The sequence below is a fragment of the Scaptodrosophila lebanonensis genome, unplaced genomic scaffold, assembly GCF_003285725.1.
Source record: "Scaptodrosophila lebanonensis strain 11010-0011.00,11010-0021.00 unplaced genomic scaffold, SlebRS2 tig00000001-arrow-pilon, whole genome shotgun sequence".
Classification (NCBI taxonomy): domain Eukaryota; kingdom Metazoa; phylum Arthropoda; class Insecta; order Diptera; family Drosophilidae; genus Scaptodrosophila; species Scaptodrosophila lebanonensis.
Window position 1 is genome coordinate 17,607,055 of NW_022060529.1, and position 16,901 is coordinate 17,623,955.

The 16,901-nt window shown below is 44.5% G+C and overlaps 3 protein-coding genes across 6 annotated transcripts; 1 reads left to right on the forward strand and 2 right to left on the reverse strand.

Moving 5' to 3' along the window:
• Positions 1-513: 513 nt before the first annotated feature.
• On the reverse strand, positions 514-8,730 carry LOC115627477 (ATP-citrate synthase). Of its 4 annotated transcripts, none has more exons than XM_030523176.1 (10): positions 8,626-8,730; positions 6,696-6,861; positions 5,547-5,732; positions 5,026-5,478; positions 4,695-4,968; positions 4,288-4,605; positions 3,468-3,663; positions 2,154-3,387; positions 1,260-1,600; positions 514-1,188 (listed from the first exon to the last, which is right to left on the reverse strand). In XM_030523176.1, exons 2-10 carry the CDS (start codon positions 6,852-6,854, stop codon positions 1,020-1,022), a joined length of 3,330 nt encoding a protein of 1,109 aa, XP_030379036.1. In that variant the 5' UTR covers positions 6,855-6,861; positions 8,626-8,730; the 3' UTR covers positions 514-1,019. The 4 variants fall into 4 exon arrangements, with proteins under 4 accessions (XP_030379036.1, XP_030379019.1, XP_030379043.1 ...); XM_030523159.1 differs by lacking the exon at positions 8,626-8,730 and adding an exon at positions 8,018-8,149; XM_030523183.1 differs by lacking the exon at positions 8,626-8,730 and adding an exon at positions 8,018-8,148 and having other exon boundaries at positions 3,468-3,615.
• A 746-nt stretch (positions 8,731-9,476) lies between these two features.
• On the forward strand, positions 9,477-14,907 carry LOC115627470 (transmembrane protein 131 homolog). The gene is made up of 3 exons (XM_030523147.1): positions 9,477-10,217; positions 10,269-14,148; positions 14,214-14,907. The coding sequence occupies exons 1-3, from the start codon at positions 9,603-9,605 to the stop codon at positions 14,750-14,752; spliced, it is 5,034 nt and encodes a 1,677-aa protein (XP_030379007.1). The 5' UTR covers positions 9,477-9,602; the 3' UTR covers positions 14,753-14,907.
• Positions 14,890-15,652, reverse strand: LOC115627515 (ubiquitin-fold modifier-conjugating enzyme 1). Its single transcript, XM_030523214.1, has 3 exons — positions 15,487-15,652; positions 15,127-15,426; positions 14,890-15,048 (listed from the first exon to the last, which is right to left on the reverse strand). The coding sequence occupies exons 1-3, from the start codon at positions 15,607-15,609 to the stop codon at positions 14,977-14,979; spliced, it is 495 nt and encodes a 164-aa protein (XP_030379074.1). The 5' UTR covers positions 15,610-15,652; the 3' UTR covers positions 14,890-14,976.
• Positions 15,653-16,901: the final 1,249 nt, after the last annotated feature.

Here is a 16,901-nt window from a genome sequence, read left to right on the forward strand (position 1 = left end):
CAGACAGGCAGATAATCTGCACGTACAATTTATATAATGCTATATAAATGTGTCAATGCCACTTCAGTTAATTATATACTGAAATATGTATAGTTTTCTTATACAAAAAACACATTTGGATTTGCAACGACAAATTTGTGTGTAAATTATCTGCGAGCCTGAAAGCATCAGTGTATGTCAAGACAGACAGACAATTTGCACACAGATGTATTAAATTTTATGCGTATGTTGCAATGTTAACTGCAGTGTACTGAAATATTGTTTTCTGCTACAAAAGGCCTGTTTTGTATTCACCAATTCAAATTTATGCGCGAATTATTTGCATGTCTGACCGTGGATTAATTTATAATATGCAAGTTAATGCGTCTAGTGCTTGTGCTCAGGAACTGGTGCAGTTCTAATAAGTGCTTGTCTGTGTCATTCATAGACATAACGCGAGCATGGCATTTAAAATAAACATTCCCAGGTGGTATGTATTATACTTGTATGTACAAATAAGAAACGAAAGAAGCATACAATTTTTGCAACAATTTATTCTTTGTTGACTAAACAAATGTGCATTCAAACTAAATTATAAAAATATCAAATGTGTTTTATATGGACTTTCTTTTTTTTTTTTTTTTTTTTTGAAGCTCAACATTTAAGTATTTTGCAATACTTATAGTCGACTCGCTTTAGAATTTTATAAATAGAGATTCGAAACTTCTTTTTACAAAATCAACAATTGGTGATAACTTAATAACTTTTCGTAAATGCTTAGCTGAGAGACACTGTAATAAGTAGGGTAGTTATGTATGTATATAAAAAATTATATAAACGAAAGGATAGAAATACCACGCCGCTTCATCGCGGCCTTGAGCCCAACTAGAGAACTAATGGAGTGTGTGATCATGCGTTTAGCTATCTGTGTGGAAGTTGTGGCCATGCTCGCCACGCATAGCTCTTAACATTTCTGTGCTTAACTACAAAAACATCAAACATCAACAATTTAACATCATTGGGCAAGCTTTGCTCTTCTCTTAATTATATTGTTCTGGGATAACATAGGAGATGTCGTCCCATGGATGGCGATAGAGACCCTGCTTGAGTCGCTTCTGATCCATAAAGTGACCAATAAAGCCTATGCTGCGTCCCAACACAAACAGCGAGTTAATGGCGCCCACATTGATGTATTCCTGAGCCTCCTCACTGCAAAAAGAACAACAATTAACAATTAAAATCCAACGATTCAACTAATTATTTATAACCGATTAACTAACCTTGTGAAAGAGCCACAATTGCGGAGCATATCAACAAAGGCCGTCGCAATAACGCCATCCACATTCAATATCAAATTTGGCTTCTTGCTGGTGGTGATCTTCTCCACCTCCAGTGCGTACTTGAGCAACGGGCATTGTGGGAAGTTCTCCATAACGAACTCCTTGATGATTTTGACTCGCACATCCGGATTGTTAATGGACTTGACGCGATGTCCAATACCCATTATGAGTTTACCTTCCTTGCGCATTTTGTTGACAAACTCCATTGGATGCAAGTTAGTGTCGTAGGCCTCCGAGAATTGTTTAGCCGAACCATCCAAAGCGCCACCAAAGCGATCACCCTAAACAAAGATACATAGATGGTTGAAGAATATTTCCGAAACAAGGTAAAAAAAAAGTGACGAGCTAGCCAGGCAGTCCTTCAACTATAATAAGCATTGTACAAGCATTAATAGTTCCTATAGAGATTATTCTGGGGATCTATTAAAATCTCACAGACATCAATCTTAGCTGTAATATTGTAAAAAACGAACAAATTTTTGTGGAGTGATATGATTTTCACGGATTTTGGAAAGCTATATGATATAGCGTGAATGAAATTTCATATTAAGTATGTTGATAGAGTTGTTTTTATATCTACATAAACAAGGTAGTGTGATATCTGCGCCGATCTATGTAAAATCTTGTTGGTAATTAACATTGTACCCTTATGGATAAGGGAAGTGTAGAAGCCAAGAGTAGTGTCTCCAGTTTTTAAGGTTTATAAGTTCTTGGTGTTCATACAGACGGACATGTGTACTACGATTTGCCACTATCTGCCTATAATTGCAGGTCACTCTGCTTTTCAATTAATAGTATACGCCTTAACGCTTCAGGTATGCCAAAAGTACTTACAATGGTGAGTAGGCCGCTTACAACGGAGGACACCAAATCCTTGCCAGCACGTGCACAAACAATTGTATTGTGGGCACCAGACACGGCGGGTCCATGATCAGCCGTAACCATGAGACACATCTCGAAGAATTTACACACATATGGCGGCAGACAACGCTGGAACCAGAGCAGCGAGATGACGCCGCCGATGCCAACATCCTTGTTCAACACCTCGCTAATGGGCATGCCTGCATAGATCAGCTCCTGACCGCGCTCATCACAAATGGATGTCATAAACGAGGCGGGCTTGCGGATCAGGCCCAATTCGCGCGCCCACGAGTAGTCCATGGGCACTGTTGGTGGCGGCACCTCCTCCCTGGGCACGATGCGACCGGTCTTCACCAGCTCGCTGTAAACTTGGTGTATGAGCTCGCCGAGCGTGTCGAAAGAGTCCGGAACGTAGGCGCCGGCACTGCGCAATGCCTTGTTTTTGGCCGTTGCTGTTTCCTGATCGGAGTTGGCACATGATCCGGCATGGCCGAACTGTACCTCTGAGGTGAACATGCTGGCGCAGGTTCCAATGCACCAGGCGACTAGTGGTTTGGTGATGCGACCATCCTTGAGGGCGGTGCACACATCGTACTCCTCAGTGCCACCCACTTCGCCCAACAACACGAGCAGCTTGGCCTCAGGGTCGGCCTGATAGCGCAGTATGTGATCCATAAATGTTGAGCCCGGATATCTGTCACCGCCAATGGCAATGCCTTCGACAACACCGTCCGTTGCCTTCGAAATGATGTTGTTCAGCTCATTGGACATGCCACCGGACCGGGAGACATAGGCCACGCTGCCAGGCCGGTACAGTTTTGAGTGTAGAATGTTGTCCAGCATGCCGCCGGTATTGCCAATCTTGAAGCAACCTGGCTTGACACCACCCACCGTTGCAGGTCCAATTATGGCAACGCCCTTCTTGTTGGCCTCAATGATCAGCTTGCGGGTCATATTCTCCGGGATTCCCTCGGCGATAATGGCAACTGTGCGAATTTGGGGAAAATCTAGCACCTCAAGCGTCGAGTCGTAGGCAGAACGCAGAGATGCAAAGTTGACCATGACATCGACCTCCTTGTGCTTGTGTATCGCATCGGACATCTTCTTATAGACGGGTATGAGTATTTCCTTGTGGCCCCAATAGTACTTCTGCTTGTGATCACCCGTAAATGGATAGACCATTGCAACCACTGAGGGTTCGTCGCGCCTGTTGAGTTGAAAAAAGAGTTGTTTATTATTAGATGGATGATAATGGGTGTAGGGGCTAGGGGGAAGAAGATTACTTGCCTGCAAATGAAGTCAAAGTCGAGCATCGACTGCACCGCACGCTGTTGCATGCCCCATACAATCGACTTAGTTGTGTTGGAGAAAAACTTTCTATTTAAGTTTGCTCCATTACTATGGTCATGATTGTTGGCGACTCCGTCGCTCACATCTGCCGAGATAGGTGGTAGTTTAATCGATTGTGCTGTCGAGCGCAAACCTTTAATTTTCGATCCCAAATGATTTGGCAAGTCGATTTTTATGATGATGAGGAGAGCGCGTTATTTGAGAAACAGATTTTACACAAAAGTATACAAATAAACACACATACGGGACACACACAATTACGATTACGACAAACAAACGGCCAGAAGTTAAACGGTGGACAGTAGACGACGGTGGGCGTGGTGGACGGTATGCGTTTACGATGTGAAGTTGTGGTGGAGGGAGGGCGGCCAAATCACATTTTTTCATATACATACATACATATATAGATACGTATATATATTGTTCATTTCAATTTTTTTTTTTTTGAGTTGGAGTGTTTGTATGCGTGTGTTTGTTGTTAATTTGGTGGGTGATATTGTTGTTGTTGTTCAATGTTGATTCAGTCAATGCAAATACATACAAAATACAGAAAAAGAAGAAATATAAATGCACATTGTTAATGCAGGTCCATAGCATAGATACAAATACAGTAAGCTAATCGGGGAGGGGGGACGATTTACAATTTTTGGGTGCAAATGTTATATAGATAGCACGCACATATCTTATCTAGAAACTATTTTACATAACAAAATATATATAAATATATGGGTAAAAACATCCATCGCTCAGCACTTACCGGCGCCAAGCTCATCGCTGGCTTCGGCGGCTGCCTTTAGATCGGCCTGTGCCTGTTGGCCGCCAGGCAACAAAAAGTTTGCCGTTGAGAATTCAACACTAGCGACCTGAGGAATGGGTCGCTTGCCCAGTGCCATGCCACATATGGCGGTCATGTGTGTCTCGGGTCCAAAGACATGCAGCGGTATACCCAGAGTGCTGCCGAACTCACGCATGCGACGTAAGCCTTCCTGGTAATTGGGGCCAGCACGGCGCACAAATATTGACACATTGTGCTCGACTAGTTTGGGTTGGAACTCACGCAGTGCCGTGATGATGCCTAAAAAACATTTGAACGGTTAGTCAAAAGGTATAAACAATGAATGAATCGAATATCAGATTCGATTGCATGATCTGGCTATCAGTCACCTTGGAAGGTCGCGGCAACGTTTGTGAAGTTCGCAATACCGCCGCCCGTAATCAGCACCTTTCCATCGGGATGCTTTGGCGACGAGGTCATTAGGTTTAGAATTGTTTTGGCGTACTCGTACGTCTGCTGTTCGGACGGAGCACCGCTGTACTCGCCATAGTTTGCCAGCTCCGAAGCTGCGCCCAAATCACAAATAGTGTCTGAGTAAATAACACTTGCACCGCCGCCAGCGACCATGGTCCAAATGCGTCCGTTCCTATTTAAAATGGTCAGCTGCAGAACAGATTTGAAATTAGTATTCAATCACTTAATCGGCAATAAAGTTGTAACCTTGAGAGAGGCACCACTCTTGGCGTCCAGATCAGCGATATACGCCTCCTCGGGATAGGCATCACGTCCGAATGGTGGCGGGTAATCGATTTCACCCCATTTTGGACGGCATATGAAGTCAGCAGTCGAGTCCAGCTTGGCTGCCAAATCTAATATGTACAAATTATCGGCCGTCACCACCAACGGATTGATCTCCAAGTACGTAAAGTACAAATCAGCAAAGGTCTTGTACAGGGCCAGTATAAAATTGGCAACGCGTTCCTTTTGCGATGCATTCGTTAGCTTTTGCAAGAGAACGGTTTTTATGTCGCTCAACGTTAACGTGTTATCCACAGGCACATCCAATTTCACCGCCTTGGCATCCACATCGCCAATATCCACACCTCCCTGATGATGGAAAAGAATCGTGTCCGCTGTGCGATGCGAATAGATGCAAACGTACATTTCCTCGGCCTGAAATGCAGTGAAATATAAATTGAATAAATAAATAAATATATACATATAGAGTAATCAATACTTACGTCGCTATGCGGCACAAAGGGTTCGATAATAAAGTTTCGCAGTTTGCCAACCGCATTGCCAATTTTTTGATCCTTGTTCATGCGTTCGCCGATCCATTGTTTCACCTGCTCGAAGCTCTTCTTAACACCAATTAGACCCAATTTGCCGCGCCGCTTAATCAATTGATCAGGCTTGACCACAAGGGGCTGTGTTGAGGCAGGGAGAGAGAAAGAGAATTATTAATGTTGAATCACAATCGATGTGAATAAAAATCATCATGCCAGCGAAATTCTCAAGAACATCTGAGATCGTACTTAAAGCTGCCCGGCAAGATCAGCCGATGATAAGCCTCACTTCACAGTCAGTAGGGGTCAGCACTTGGTTGGCTTCGTCATTGACAATGTCAAAACAAACACACACACATACATACATATGAACATACAAACAAACAAAGTACATGACCTGATACTGTGCGAGCGACAGACTGCTTATTAGAAAATCGTACGACAACAACTTTAGTCAGGTCGTCGACTGATCATCTCTCAGGCGATCTCCGCACATTACCCACTCGTGTAGATATGTAATACTATGTTTGTATGTAAGCAATAACAAAAGGCGCGCAAGTAGTATTATACTATTCAAACTAACGCATTTTTTGTTCACACGACATGAACTGTTGACGATGACGATGCGACGTGTGCTTATCGGTTCTTCCGTGAGGTGATGTGCCTTTTCAATAGAACAACCACCCGGATACGTACGTATGTACACTTATACATATTTATGTATGTAAGTTTGTTCAGATACGTGGCGCTAGCCTGTTACGAAGCAGGCATACTTCTCCGATAAAGAGCCAGTGTCGAAACGCCAATTGAACTTTTGTGGAAAAATGAACTGCTTTCAGTAATCTTCAATTATTTTCGCACAACTTCGAAGAATCACGATGCAAACACGCATTTTAAATACATAATATATAATCGGAGGCTTATCACCTCATTTATTTTTGTTGTGTTTGAGAATGTGGGGATGGCGCGCTTAGTCACTGGGTGCGAGCATGAAAGTCGAGGTCAAGTTCAGTGTGTTTAGTCGTTGTCATCTCATTGGTGGTGGTCTGTCTATTTCTGTTAGTTGGTTGATAATGCGTGCCTATTAATAAACATATCACTCACCGTAGACAGCAACCAGGGGTGATCGACACTCAATTTGGACCAGTCCGTGTTGGCGTTAACTGTGGCAAAACGGCAGGTGGCTGCGCCTGCGCCATTTTGGTTCAGATGACGGTTCAAAATGTCCTTGCCGGAGGCTTCGGTAATTGCTTTCGCAGACATTTTGGTGCTATAATGCAGGAATGGAAATGAAAATATAATGCAATTAACATAAACGGTACATTATAAGAGAAACTATAAAAAAAAAATAGTACATATGTACATACATACATATGTATGTATGCGTATAGCTGTAAAGTTTTAGGTACACACCAAAGACAAGGAACTTATTTAAGTGCTTGAAGTGCCGGCCGTTGACGTTACGCTTTGGTTGACTTTGACTAGTGCGGGTCAAATACAAATACTATACAACAGCTGTACTTTCAAACTTTGAATTTGTTTATTTAGAATAGAATATATACTATATAGTAGGTATTCGAGTGCAAGTGCAACAAGTGCTTGAACGCGTGCTCGTTCCTGCGGACTGTTCTTTATATGTGCGTATGTGTGTTTGTATATTGGTGCGTCGCCACCAACCTGCGCGCTTTCGTGTCACAAGTAAACTGAAATCTAATATGCACGAGCAGCGCCGACGAAGGGAATAGCAGCAGCAGCAGCAGCAGTGGAAGCGCCAACCGAATAACGTCAGCGATTGCGCTGCGAACTCAGCGATTCGTGCATATTAGTTTGAATAATTCGGCAATTGTTGGCTTGGCTTGACTCGCCGTGGCTGTGGCTTGATCAATCGCTATAACGGGAGCGGGCTCTCTGGCTGACTGTCCCACATCTTAATAATGTGTACCCAAAAACTGGTTCCGAATGAAAGCCCCAAAATAGGGAGTGAAGTAACTAAAAAAACCGTTTAAAAGTGCTGAGATATCACCCAAGTATTCGTTGCCAGTGCATTGAATTTACATGTAAAACACTAAAATCCGGAATAATCAGTTAATCAGATATGTTTTATTTGTTTATTCTGCCACGGAAGAGTGGTAGTGTTGGAGGGAAAGCGAAAGTAATTCATCATTTGGAAGGCAATATGCCATGGCAACCAGAAATAACTCACGAATACTTTGACACTGAACTTCAGGTCTGTCGACTGCAGAGAAGGGGGTCTCAAGGGGGAGTCCCCGATACGTTATTAATATCTGTCGATTGGCCTGTTGATATGGTTGAATATATTTTCAACACATCCTGGTTATAGGTAATGCATAATTCTACTAAACTCCACATGATTACCACACCAGAAAGCCCTTAAATATTCGATGCAGGGTGCACTGTCAACTAACCAGTTAAACTTTCTCCAAAAGCGCATATGTCGCAACCAGGCATAACTTAGCTCATATTATATAAATCCAATAAATCGAAAGTATTCCCAAATATGACACAGAGAACTGCTCTGTAAGGCAGACGTTATGGTACGTGTTCACTGAGCTCGCAAACCCAACTGTCCGATGTTTTACATTTTAAACAGAGGCAATGACTTTGCACCAATAGAAGCCCAACATTCCTATTGCCTAATTAACATGAGCATAAGTTCGAAGTTCAATGCGATTTCGATGTGAATTCTTTATAATTAGGTGCGTTCGCGCCAACCGAAATTGCTTAAATAAAAGCTATACATCGCAATGTCGCGGGTGAAAGTGAGCAAAATCAATATTTTTCTATAAATTTCATGGTAGTTTTCGGCCTCAAAATTGCGGTTGCCACAATTGCACTCCTGGTATATACACACACACACACATTTATGTACGTATATATCCATATATATTTGTATATGCATATATACATACATCTGTATGTACATATGTATCTACATCGATCAATTGAGTCCCCCATGTAGTTTTTGCAATTGCAATTTTTGTTGTCTCATTTGATTTATTTTTAGCACACTCACGTTAGAATAGCTCCGCGGTTTAGATATTTGTTGTAAATTAATCAATTGTGTAATTAACAACTTCAAAACTACACGTAAACTTTCTTTTTTGTTTAACTCTGCATTTGCGCTAGCGATGAGCACTATTTATGTACCTCAGAGATGAACATTGCAAAAGTATTACAGAGCGCACAAGCCTCGTGACAAAATATCTGTAAATGTTGTACATCTCTACTGAGCGATAGCTTAAACTGTGACAACACAAAAATATATTTCAAAATTATCCATCATTAATAAGAAACAACAAAAACAATTGTATAACAATTTAAAATATGCAAGTATTAGCTACTCAACACGTAAGCAGTTTGATCAAAACAAAATTAGATCTCAATTGTTTGTTAACCAGTTGCACCCACTTTGTATCTATAAAAACTTCGTAAATATTTTCATTTCTATTTAAGAGGAAATTATTATCGTCGTCAATTGAAGACTGTAGTTGATCAAATTTTTCCGTTACAAGCAATTATCTCAGATAAGGTCACTGTAAATAAATCACGCTTTCCAAAAAGGTGGCACCCTAAAACTAAAAGTGGCAGCGCTGAGTTTGCAAATGTTAGTCGTTTTTCACTGGCCGGCAACAAGCGGTTTTGCATCACTTTTGTCGCGCTTAAAACCCGGTTTAATACATTTGTTGGTTGGCAAAGTGTTCAGAACTCTTCTAAACTATTTACAAGGGGTTCTGGGTTTCAAAACGAGTCGAAACATTAACTTTGTAAAGTTAAACGGAGCGACAGAAACGAATTCCCGTTTGTCTGAAATGTTAGCGGTCAATCACGTTGCTGCATAACAGTGGAAAACCTTGAAACAGCTGGCTATCTGCGAGAGATATATTGAGTAATAAAAAATATTGTTTAAAACTATATCTTGTTTAAGTGCGTTGCGGCAAACAAGTCCACAACTAAACTACAGGGAGAGAAACGGCAACAAATACATCAAATATGTACACAAATAACACACTGAGTCTGCAGTTGCGGCTCCTGTTGTGGCTTGTCAGTGCTTGCGCCTGTGCCGAGGCCAATCATCAAATCCACATAGAAGCCAGTAACGAAAAACTGGTAGGCGGCCCTCTAGAGGGTAGTTTCATCAGCCTAGACGAGCCACTGTCAGAGCCGGCGACGCACGAGGAACCAGAACTGTTGCGTGAGTTGCATTTTGTGCCGCAACAGATAGACTTTGGAACGTGGTCCGTGGGGCAGGCACGCTCGCAGATTGTAACATTATTCAATCAGCACACAAATCGCACAGTTCATCTAAACTCTGTTACTGGACCCAGTCCAGAGTTCCACGGAAGTTTCTTTGGGTCACGAGAAGTGCCGCCACAGGGCAATACAACGTTTAGCGTTGTATTTTTGCCCCGGCAACTAGGTGCCATATCAACGGATCTCCTTATACACACGTCCTTCGGACGCACGGGGTTTTCGGTGCGTGGCGAGGGCAGTGAGTGTCCGTATCGCTTAAAGCCGCTCGTGGGCATAAAGGCGCCCATGAACGCTACACTAACGCCAGAGATTCACATGTACAATCCCCACGAGCGGCCTCTGCAGATTCTAGAGGTAAATTTTGGCAATTGGTTAACCTCCCACTTAAAATGTAATTTTTTGCAGGTTTACAGCAGCGGCGGAGAGTTTCAGCTGGAGCTGCCCAGCGGCGGTTCAGAGGGACCACAAAATCTCTGGGAGATACCACCACATACATTAAAGCCTGTAATACGCATATCGTTTCATGGGCGCACCGCTGGCAACCACAGTGCGTACATACGCATCAAAATCGCCGAGCAATCAGACGAGCCATCGCTGGAGCCCGCCAACGAAAACGTTCTAGTCATACCCGTCGAATTCGAAATACTGCCCACCCATGCAGCCTACGCTCGCAATCCACTGGCAGACTTCGGCCGCCTTGCCACGCAGCAGGCCGAAACGCTACACTTTAAGCTTGACATGCAAAACGAGCATGCAGACGCAAATAAGCGCAAGCTAATTGGCAAATACTTGCGCGACATTCCGGGTCTGTCATTCGATGCTCACAATGCCAGCATTGTGCTGGACCCGCGACTCTTCGACGAGAGTGCCACAATTAATGATTTGCTTGTCGTGAGCAGTGGCGCCGATGTCAATGGGAAAGCTCAAGGTGAATTCACGGTGCTCGTACGTGCAGAAATTCACAAAGGTGGCCTGCTCTTTGATGGCAATGTGACCACTTTTGTCACCAGCTCCGAAAAGGATTTGGAGCGGAAAAGATCGTTGGTGGTACGCAACACATTTGCTTTTCCATTAAAGCTGTATAATGTCAGTCTATCGGATCCGATTGATGGATCGCTCCTGGACATAACACCGGTCACGGAGCAATTTCTTCTGCAGCCAGGAGAAAACGTGGAACTTCTGCAGTTGCATTTAAAAAACACTCAAGCCACATTTAAGTCATCGCTGCGCATTGAGAGCAATGTAACGACGTTCGAGATGCCCGTCACATCGTGCAGTGGCTTGCTGCATGTGTCGACGCAGCTGTTCGATTTTCGTTGGAACCCGGAAGCAGAGCACAGCCTTGAGCTTGATATGGGCACTGTACCACTTGCTGCGATGTCGCAGGCAGGATTTGTGGTGCTGCGTAACAATAATCCCATGACCATCAAGTTAACCGATTGGAAATTCGAGTTAACGAAGAATGTTTACTATCAGGCTGGATTTATTGGCTGTTTACTGCCACAAAGCGAGAGAGAACTTCTCAGCGGCCGCAATGACAGCATGGCCTTTTATGTTTGTAGACAACTGGAGGAGGGCGACGTGGCCATCTTCCAGCTGGCTATTAAAACCAGCCGGGAGGAGCAGAGTGGAGGCATTTTTAAAGTTAGCACTCAGTACGAGGATATCGATGTGATGGTATATTTTAAGGCTACCATGGGCCAGCTTGAGGTCGAGCAGGAGCAGCTAACCTTCAGGAACTGTTTTCCAGGAAAAATATGCACGGCTATTTTAAGCATACGCTCCAGCTTGGTGCAACCGTTGCATGTGTCAGCCATCAAATTTAATAGGCCGGGATTGCGCTTCAAGGACTTTAATGCCAAGGGCACCACAATATCGCCAAAAACCCTCACTAAAGTAGGACGCATATACTTTGAACCGTCTGCCTTATGCAAATCGAATTGTTACCTCAAGCGATCGTCTAACAAGGATTCTATTTTCCCCAGTAGCTCTGGCGGCAACAGAAATTTGCTCTACCATGGCGTGGAGCTGCGCCAGCGCATCGAACTGTATCGCCAATTCAAACGGCAACTGAACGCCTTGACGCTGACGCTGCACAGCGAGGAGTTGCATCCGCTTGAGCTGGAGTTCGGTATTGATGTGGAGTGGCCTAAACTGGTTCAGGCTCAGGGTAGAGCTCATGCAACACCCGCCGTAGAAGTGGGCCAGGTGCAGAGGCGTTCGATAGTGATCACAAATCCTACGCAACATGCTCTGCTGGTGGACTATTTTTTAGCCGATCCGAAGCATGCACGTTCCGAACTCTCGCTGCCACATGAGGTTCTAGATATGACCTCCACCAGCTGCTATTTGACGGATCGCGATGTGTTCAGACTGACCGATGGCACACCGACGTCTCCAGTGCTGCTGCCGGCGGGCGCCAGCGTTTCAGTTCCCATTGAGTTTAGTGCATCGCAAGCCGAGAAGTACTGTACTCTGCTCCATGTACGCAGCAATCTGACACTCTACGAGGCTGTTTGGCTTACTGCGCGGGCAGTTCAGTCTCAGTTTCGTTTTGGCAATCGCCGGCCGGGCTCAACCACACCGTTACTTTTCGAGCTGACGCCCGAACATTTCGAAACCTGCGATGGTAGTCAGGGAGCGGTGGAACCGACTACAGAAGCTGATGGAAAGTCGCACAGCGTCATGGCTACGCGCACATTTACGGCACGTAATTCGGGAGCGGCGCCGATTCTTATTGAAGGTTTTCTCATTGGGAATCGGCCATGTGAAAACTTTGGCTTTAAGGTCTTCGACTGCCAGAGCTTCGAGCTGCGCGAGAACGAGACGCGTAAGGTGGAGATTGCCTTCAGCACTGACTTTACCACATCGCGCATGCTGCGGCCTCTCACGCTAATGACGAATCTCACATATGACATAAGCTACTCACTGCTGGCCCAACTGCCGGCGGAGAGTCTGGAGCGTTGTCGTGGCAGCTTGCCGCGTCCGCAGTGGGAGCAGGCGTTGCGCAATACAGCAATGATTGTGCTTCTCACCAGTTTCATTTTGGTATTGTTTGCTGCCGTTTTCGATTACCGCACCATTATCGCCCACCAGAACGCCTTTGATGCAGCTCGCTACAAAGGACCCATTCAGCCGACATTCAATCTGCGCAACATAGCCAAGCTACAAGCGGAGGAATCAGCTACCCCAGCGACTGGGGTAAAATTGGATGCGGCACAGCAGCAGAAGCTCAAGATTGGTCAAACCAAAGATATGCGAAAACGCACAACGCTCACGATGCCGTCGAGCAACGTGGAGAAAAGCACAACAAAAAAGGCCAAGTCATGGACTCCTTGGCACATGGATATGAATGTGTTGAGCCAACATTTGCAAAAGTCGTCGAAGCTGGTCAGCGATACTAGCGCTAGTGCCATTGCCAGCGCTAAGCCCGTGCTCCCAAATTCGAGTTCTCCAAACGAGGCAAAAACCAGCAAGAAATCCACGCCATCGCCACAAGCAGCTCAAGCACAGCCACATCAGCCATTGCAGACGGCACCACGTATTCAGAGGAAAGCGAAGCAAACCATTTCGTTAACGCCAAAATCAAAAACAGAGCCCACACCACATGTTGTCATTGAAGCGCAGGATGTCAGACAGTCAGCCCATCCAAAAGTGATAACCACTCAACAGGAAAATGTATCACCGCGTCCTACCAAAAGCAGTGCGGACTCGCCCAAGGAGCGTGAACCCAAGGTGCTGAAGGAGCAAAATGGTTCGGTTAAGAAACTTGGCAAGACGCCGGGTAGAGAGCGCCGTAAGGAACAAAAGGCGGCACAGTTGAATGCTCTACAAGTACAAGCTACAGCCCCAAAAAGAAGCGGCAAGCAGCGCAACAAGCAACTTAATTTCTATGGTAATGTAAATACCGCACCGACTGTATCGCCGCCAGCCTCGCCAGACACCTTGAAGTGCATTACCTCGTCCTGGGATACAAGCAGTCGTGCCTCATTCAGCGATGTGCTGCAGACTAAACAATTTCCCTCGACTGAAAATGGACTCAACTGGAATGGGAAAGGCATATCTACTGAACTGGCAGCTACTCTTTTGGGACCGATTGGGAGCAAAAAGAGCGGTTCGCCGACGGGTATGACTTCGCTTTGGGAACCACTTACGACACACGATGTGACCAGCGACAAATCTTTGTCTCTTTTCGAGATGCCTTCGAATGTGGCATCGGTTGAATCAAACACTTTTACAGGCATTGATTTAAGTCCGCCGATATTGGAGCAAGCTCAGCTAGGAAGTAAGTACATACAACACAAGTTGTGTGAGTATCTACCAAATAATCCTAAATACTTTATCTTTTAGACTTGGGCGGTATTTATGAAAGACCACCCTCACATGCTCAGTGGCAACGAAGCGAATTGATATTGAAGCAGCAGCAGTTATTGCTTCAGCAAAATTCGGAACAGAAGCAACACAATCGGCAGTCGCAGGATGAATTGCTGCAACAGTACTCGCAACTAATGACCCATGTAGATGGAAATAGCTGGCCCATGCATAATACTGCATCATCGTCGACTTGGTCTCCAATTGGCTATGCTGCTTCGTGGCAGAATCAGGTGCCGCATACCGCCACTGGCGTTGTGCGCCCTCCGCCTGGGCTTGAGACAACTTACCTTCAAATGCCGGTAAATAATCCATCAAATATGATAAATCATGTGGATGAGTTGGCGCAAAACTTGCTCGCACCTACCAACGCACAAATCGAGCAGGAACGGACCCAACTGCCCACCCAGTACGATCCATTCACCTCGCCCAGCTCAATTTGGTCTGACAATTGGCGACAAAACCAATCCCAGTCGCAACAGCAGCAGCAGCAACAGCGCAACAATCACATGAACTGAAGGCTGAACAAGCTCACAGATCAAATTAAAAAGAGAAAGAAAACCAAATGAAATTCTTACTTATAGACACTTAGGTTACAATGATGCATAAATGATCTTTTCCAATTTGACTTTTGACTAATAAAACCAAGGGTAAATGACTTGTATTGCATCCAGACTGCATTTGATCCATTGTTTAACATTACTTTTTCATCTAATCAGTAGTCATAAATGCCAAATATTGTTCATTTCTCCTTATACGTAATGATTCCTTTCTCGATTAGATCAGGAATCTCAACCGCCAGCCAGGGTGCCAGCTGCAAGTAAAAATAAAAATTATATATTTCACGAATTTAATCCAAATGGGAAGGAAACACGTTTGACTGTCAACTTACGCCCAACGCCATGGCATGTGCTATTCCAAATTTTGGCACATTACGAGCCCACAATGGCTTGAAATGGTCGGTCAGGCAGATCTTGCCACCGCGATACATCTTGGCTGTTTTGCCATCCAGCTCGGGCAGCGCCAGTTCCGGCGCCGTTGCTGGATAGGTTACAGGAATGTCGAATTCCACCTCGAACTCATATTTCAACAGATTGTGCATGTACCAGCACTTGCCGAACCACTTGGTGCCTTCTTTGTTCGACTCCAAGCGGAACCAGTCGCTGCCAGATTGTTTGTTATTTTCCACATACTGCAAAATGACAACAGATAGGGGGTTTGAGAAAAACAACGTGCATATGTTAGTGCCCACCTTAATTAGAGCCTGATATTCCTCCTTCAGCCTCTGCACCCAAATATCTTTGTCGCGAGGGCCGGCCCGGGTCTGCAGCAGGGGTATGCTGCTTAATGTTTTTCTTGTGCTATCATCTACCATCGTCGATTACTTGTGGCTACAAAAGTTTCACTTATTTACGTGACGTGTGCCAGGTGTTGAAACAGCTGCTCTAAAATGGCACAGTGTGGCAGCATTGTTATTAAAAACCACCCAATATCGATGAAGTATGCATGCGAAAGAAAGCTCAGTGCTACAAAACTGAGCGTGTACTAAAATATTTTTACACTACGTTGCGTAGCGTTTGCTGACGTAACGGCAAAATGTAAAAATGAAAATTTTGTTATAATGTTATGTATTTGTGCATTGTCTAGAGAATTTTAATTAACACAGTTTATATAATTTACTAAACATTTCCGCTCGTTGGCAGATTTAACGTTACTTGCGCATTAATGTTTAATCATTTGTTGAAGAAAATGTTATTAACTTTTAAACAATTTAATTAAAACTTAATTAAAAACAAAAATAGTATTTCATTTACAGTGTTGTTTTATGAGATATATTTTTTTTTTTATAGTAATGAATAAATACATGCATATGTAATCAGGGACTTTAGTAAAAAATTAGCACATCCTTAGCGCGCCTTCGTGCCAATTAGTGCTGCAGTAGGCATTTCAAAACTATGCCCACAAGTTGGCTAATCCTCTGCCCCTGTCTGCAGGTCCCTCTGCTCAGCTAAATGCTGATAAATACAACACCTACGTTACAAATAAAATTGCTACAGAAGTACCTCCTAGAATGTGCCCCGTTCGGCCGTAACCGGAACGATTTAATTTTCACAAATTTACGCCAAACCGAGCCCAACGGCGGCGTGCAATGCTCGTCGGATAGCTTCATCTGCATTCCCAAACAGTTGCTGTTGCTGTTGCTGTTGCTGTTGCTATTGCCGCCACCGTAGCATTTCGTCCTGCGGCGCACAGGATCGCTGCTTGTAGCGCAATCGCGCCATCTCACTCAAACCGCCACTCACCGTAGCTAATCGCTCTTCAATAAATGACGCTGTGAAGAATTCCATCGAAAAAATCGAGCCAAACCACGGCTCTGTCTCTTGGTCTCCGTATTTCTGCTTCTGCGTCTTGCCAAAATATTATTGTGTTCCCCGCTGTTCTTGCACAGTCGGAGCGAATTTGCTGCGGTAAGGCGATGCTGTTTAGGCTGCTTGGGACCGCTCTCTATGCCCGTCCTCACTACCACTACCGTCTTGGCTTTTGCCCTGCCTTGCCGTGCCTTGCCTTGCCTTGCCTTTGGCGGCACTGACGGACTGTTGTCCTGCGATTTGACATGTCTGTTAGCAGGACGCTTGACCCTGAGTTTGTGTTCCACTTTGATGAAAT

Coding starts and splice junctions, on each gene's coding strand:
- LOC115627477 (XM_030523159.1), bottom strand. CDS start 8,043: ATGCGCTTTTGGAGAAAGTTTAACTG. Junction 5,479..5,546: donor CCTTTGTGCCGCATAGCGAC/GTAAGTATTGAT, acceptor ACTGCATTTCAG/GCCGAGGAAATGTACGTTTG. Junction 4,969..5,025: donor AGAGTGGTGCCTCTCTCAAG/GTTACAACTTTA, acceptor TCTGTTCTGCAG/CTGACCATTTTAAATAGGAA.
- LOC115627470 (XM_030523147.1), top strand. CDS start 9,603: ATGTACACAAATAACACACTGAGTCTGCAGTTGCGGCTCCTGTTGTGG. Junction 10,218..10,268: donor GGCCTCTGCAGATTCTAGAG/GTAAATTTTGGC, acceptor AATTTTTTGCAG/GTTTACAGCAGCGGCGGAGA. Junction 14,149..14,213: donor GGAGCAAGCTCAGCTAGGAA/GTAAGTACATAC, acceptor TTTATCTTTTAG/ACTTGGGCGGTATTTATGAA.
- LOC115627515 (XM_030523214.1), bottom strand. CDS start 15,609: ATGGTAGATGATAGCACAAGAAAAACATTAAGCAGCATACCCCTGCTG. Junction 15,427..15,486: donor AATATCAGGCTCTAATTAAG/GTGGGCACTAAC, acceptor GTCATTTTGCAG/TATGTGGAAAATAACAAACA. Junction 15,049..15,126: donor CACATGCCATGGCGTTGGGC/GTAAGTTGACAG, acceptor TTTTACTTGCAG/CTGGCACCCTGGCTGGCGGT.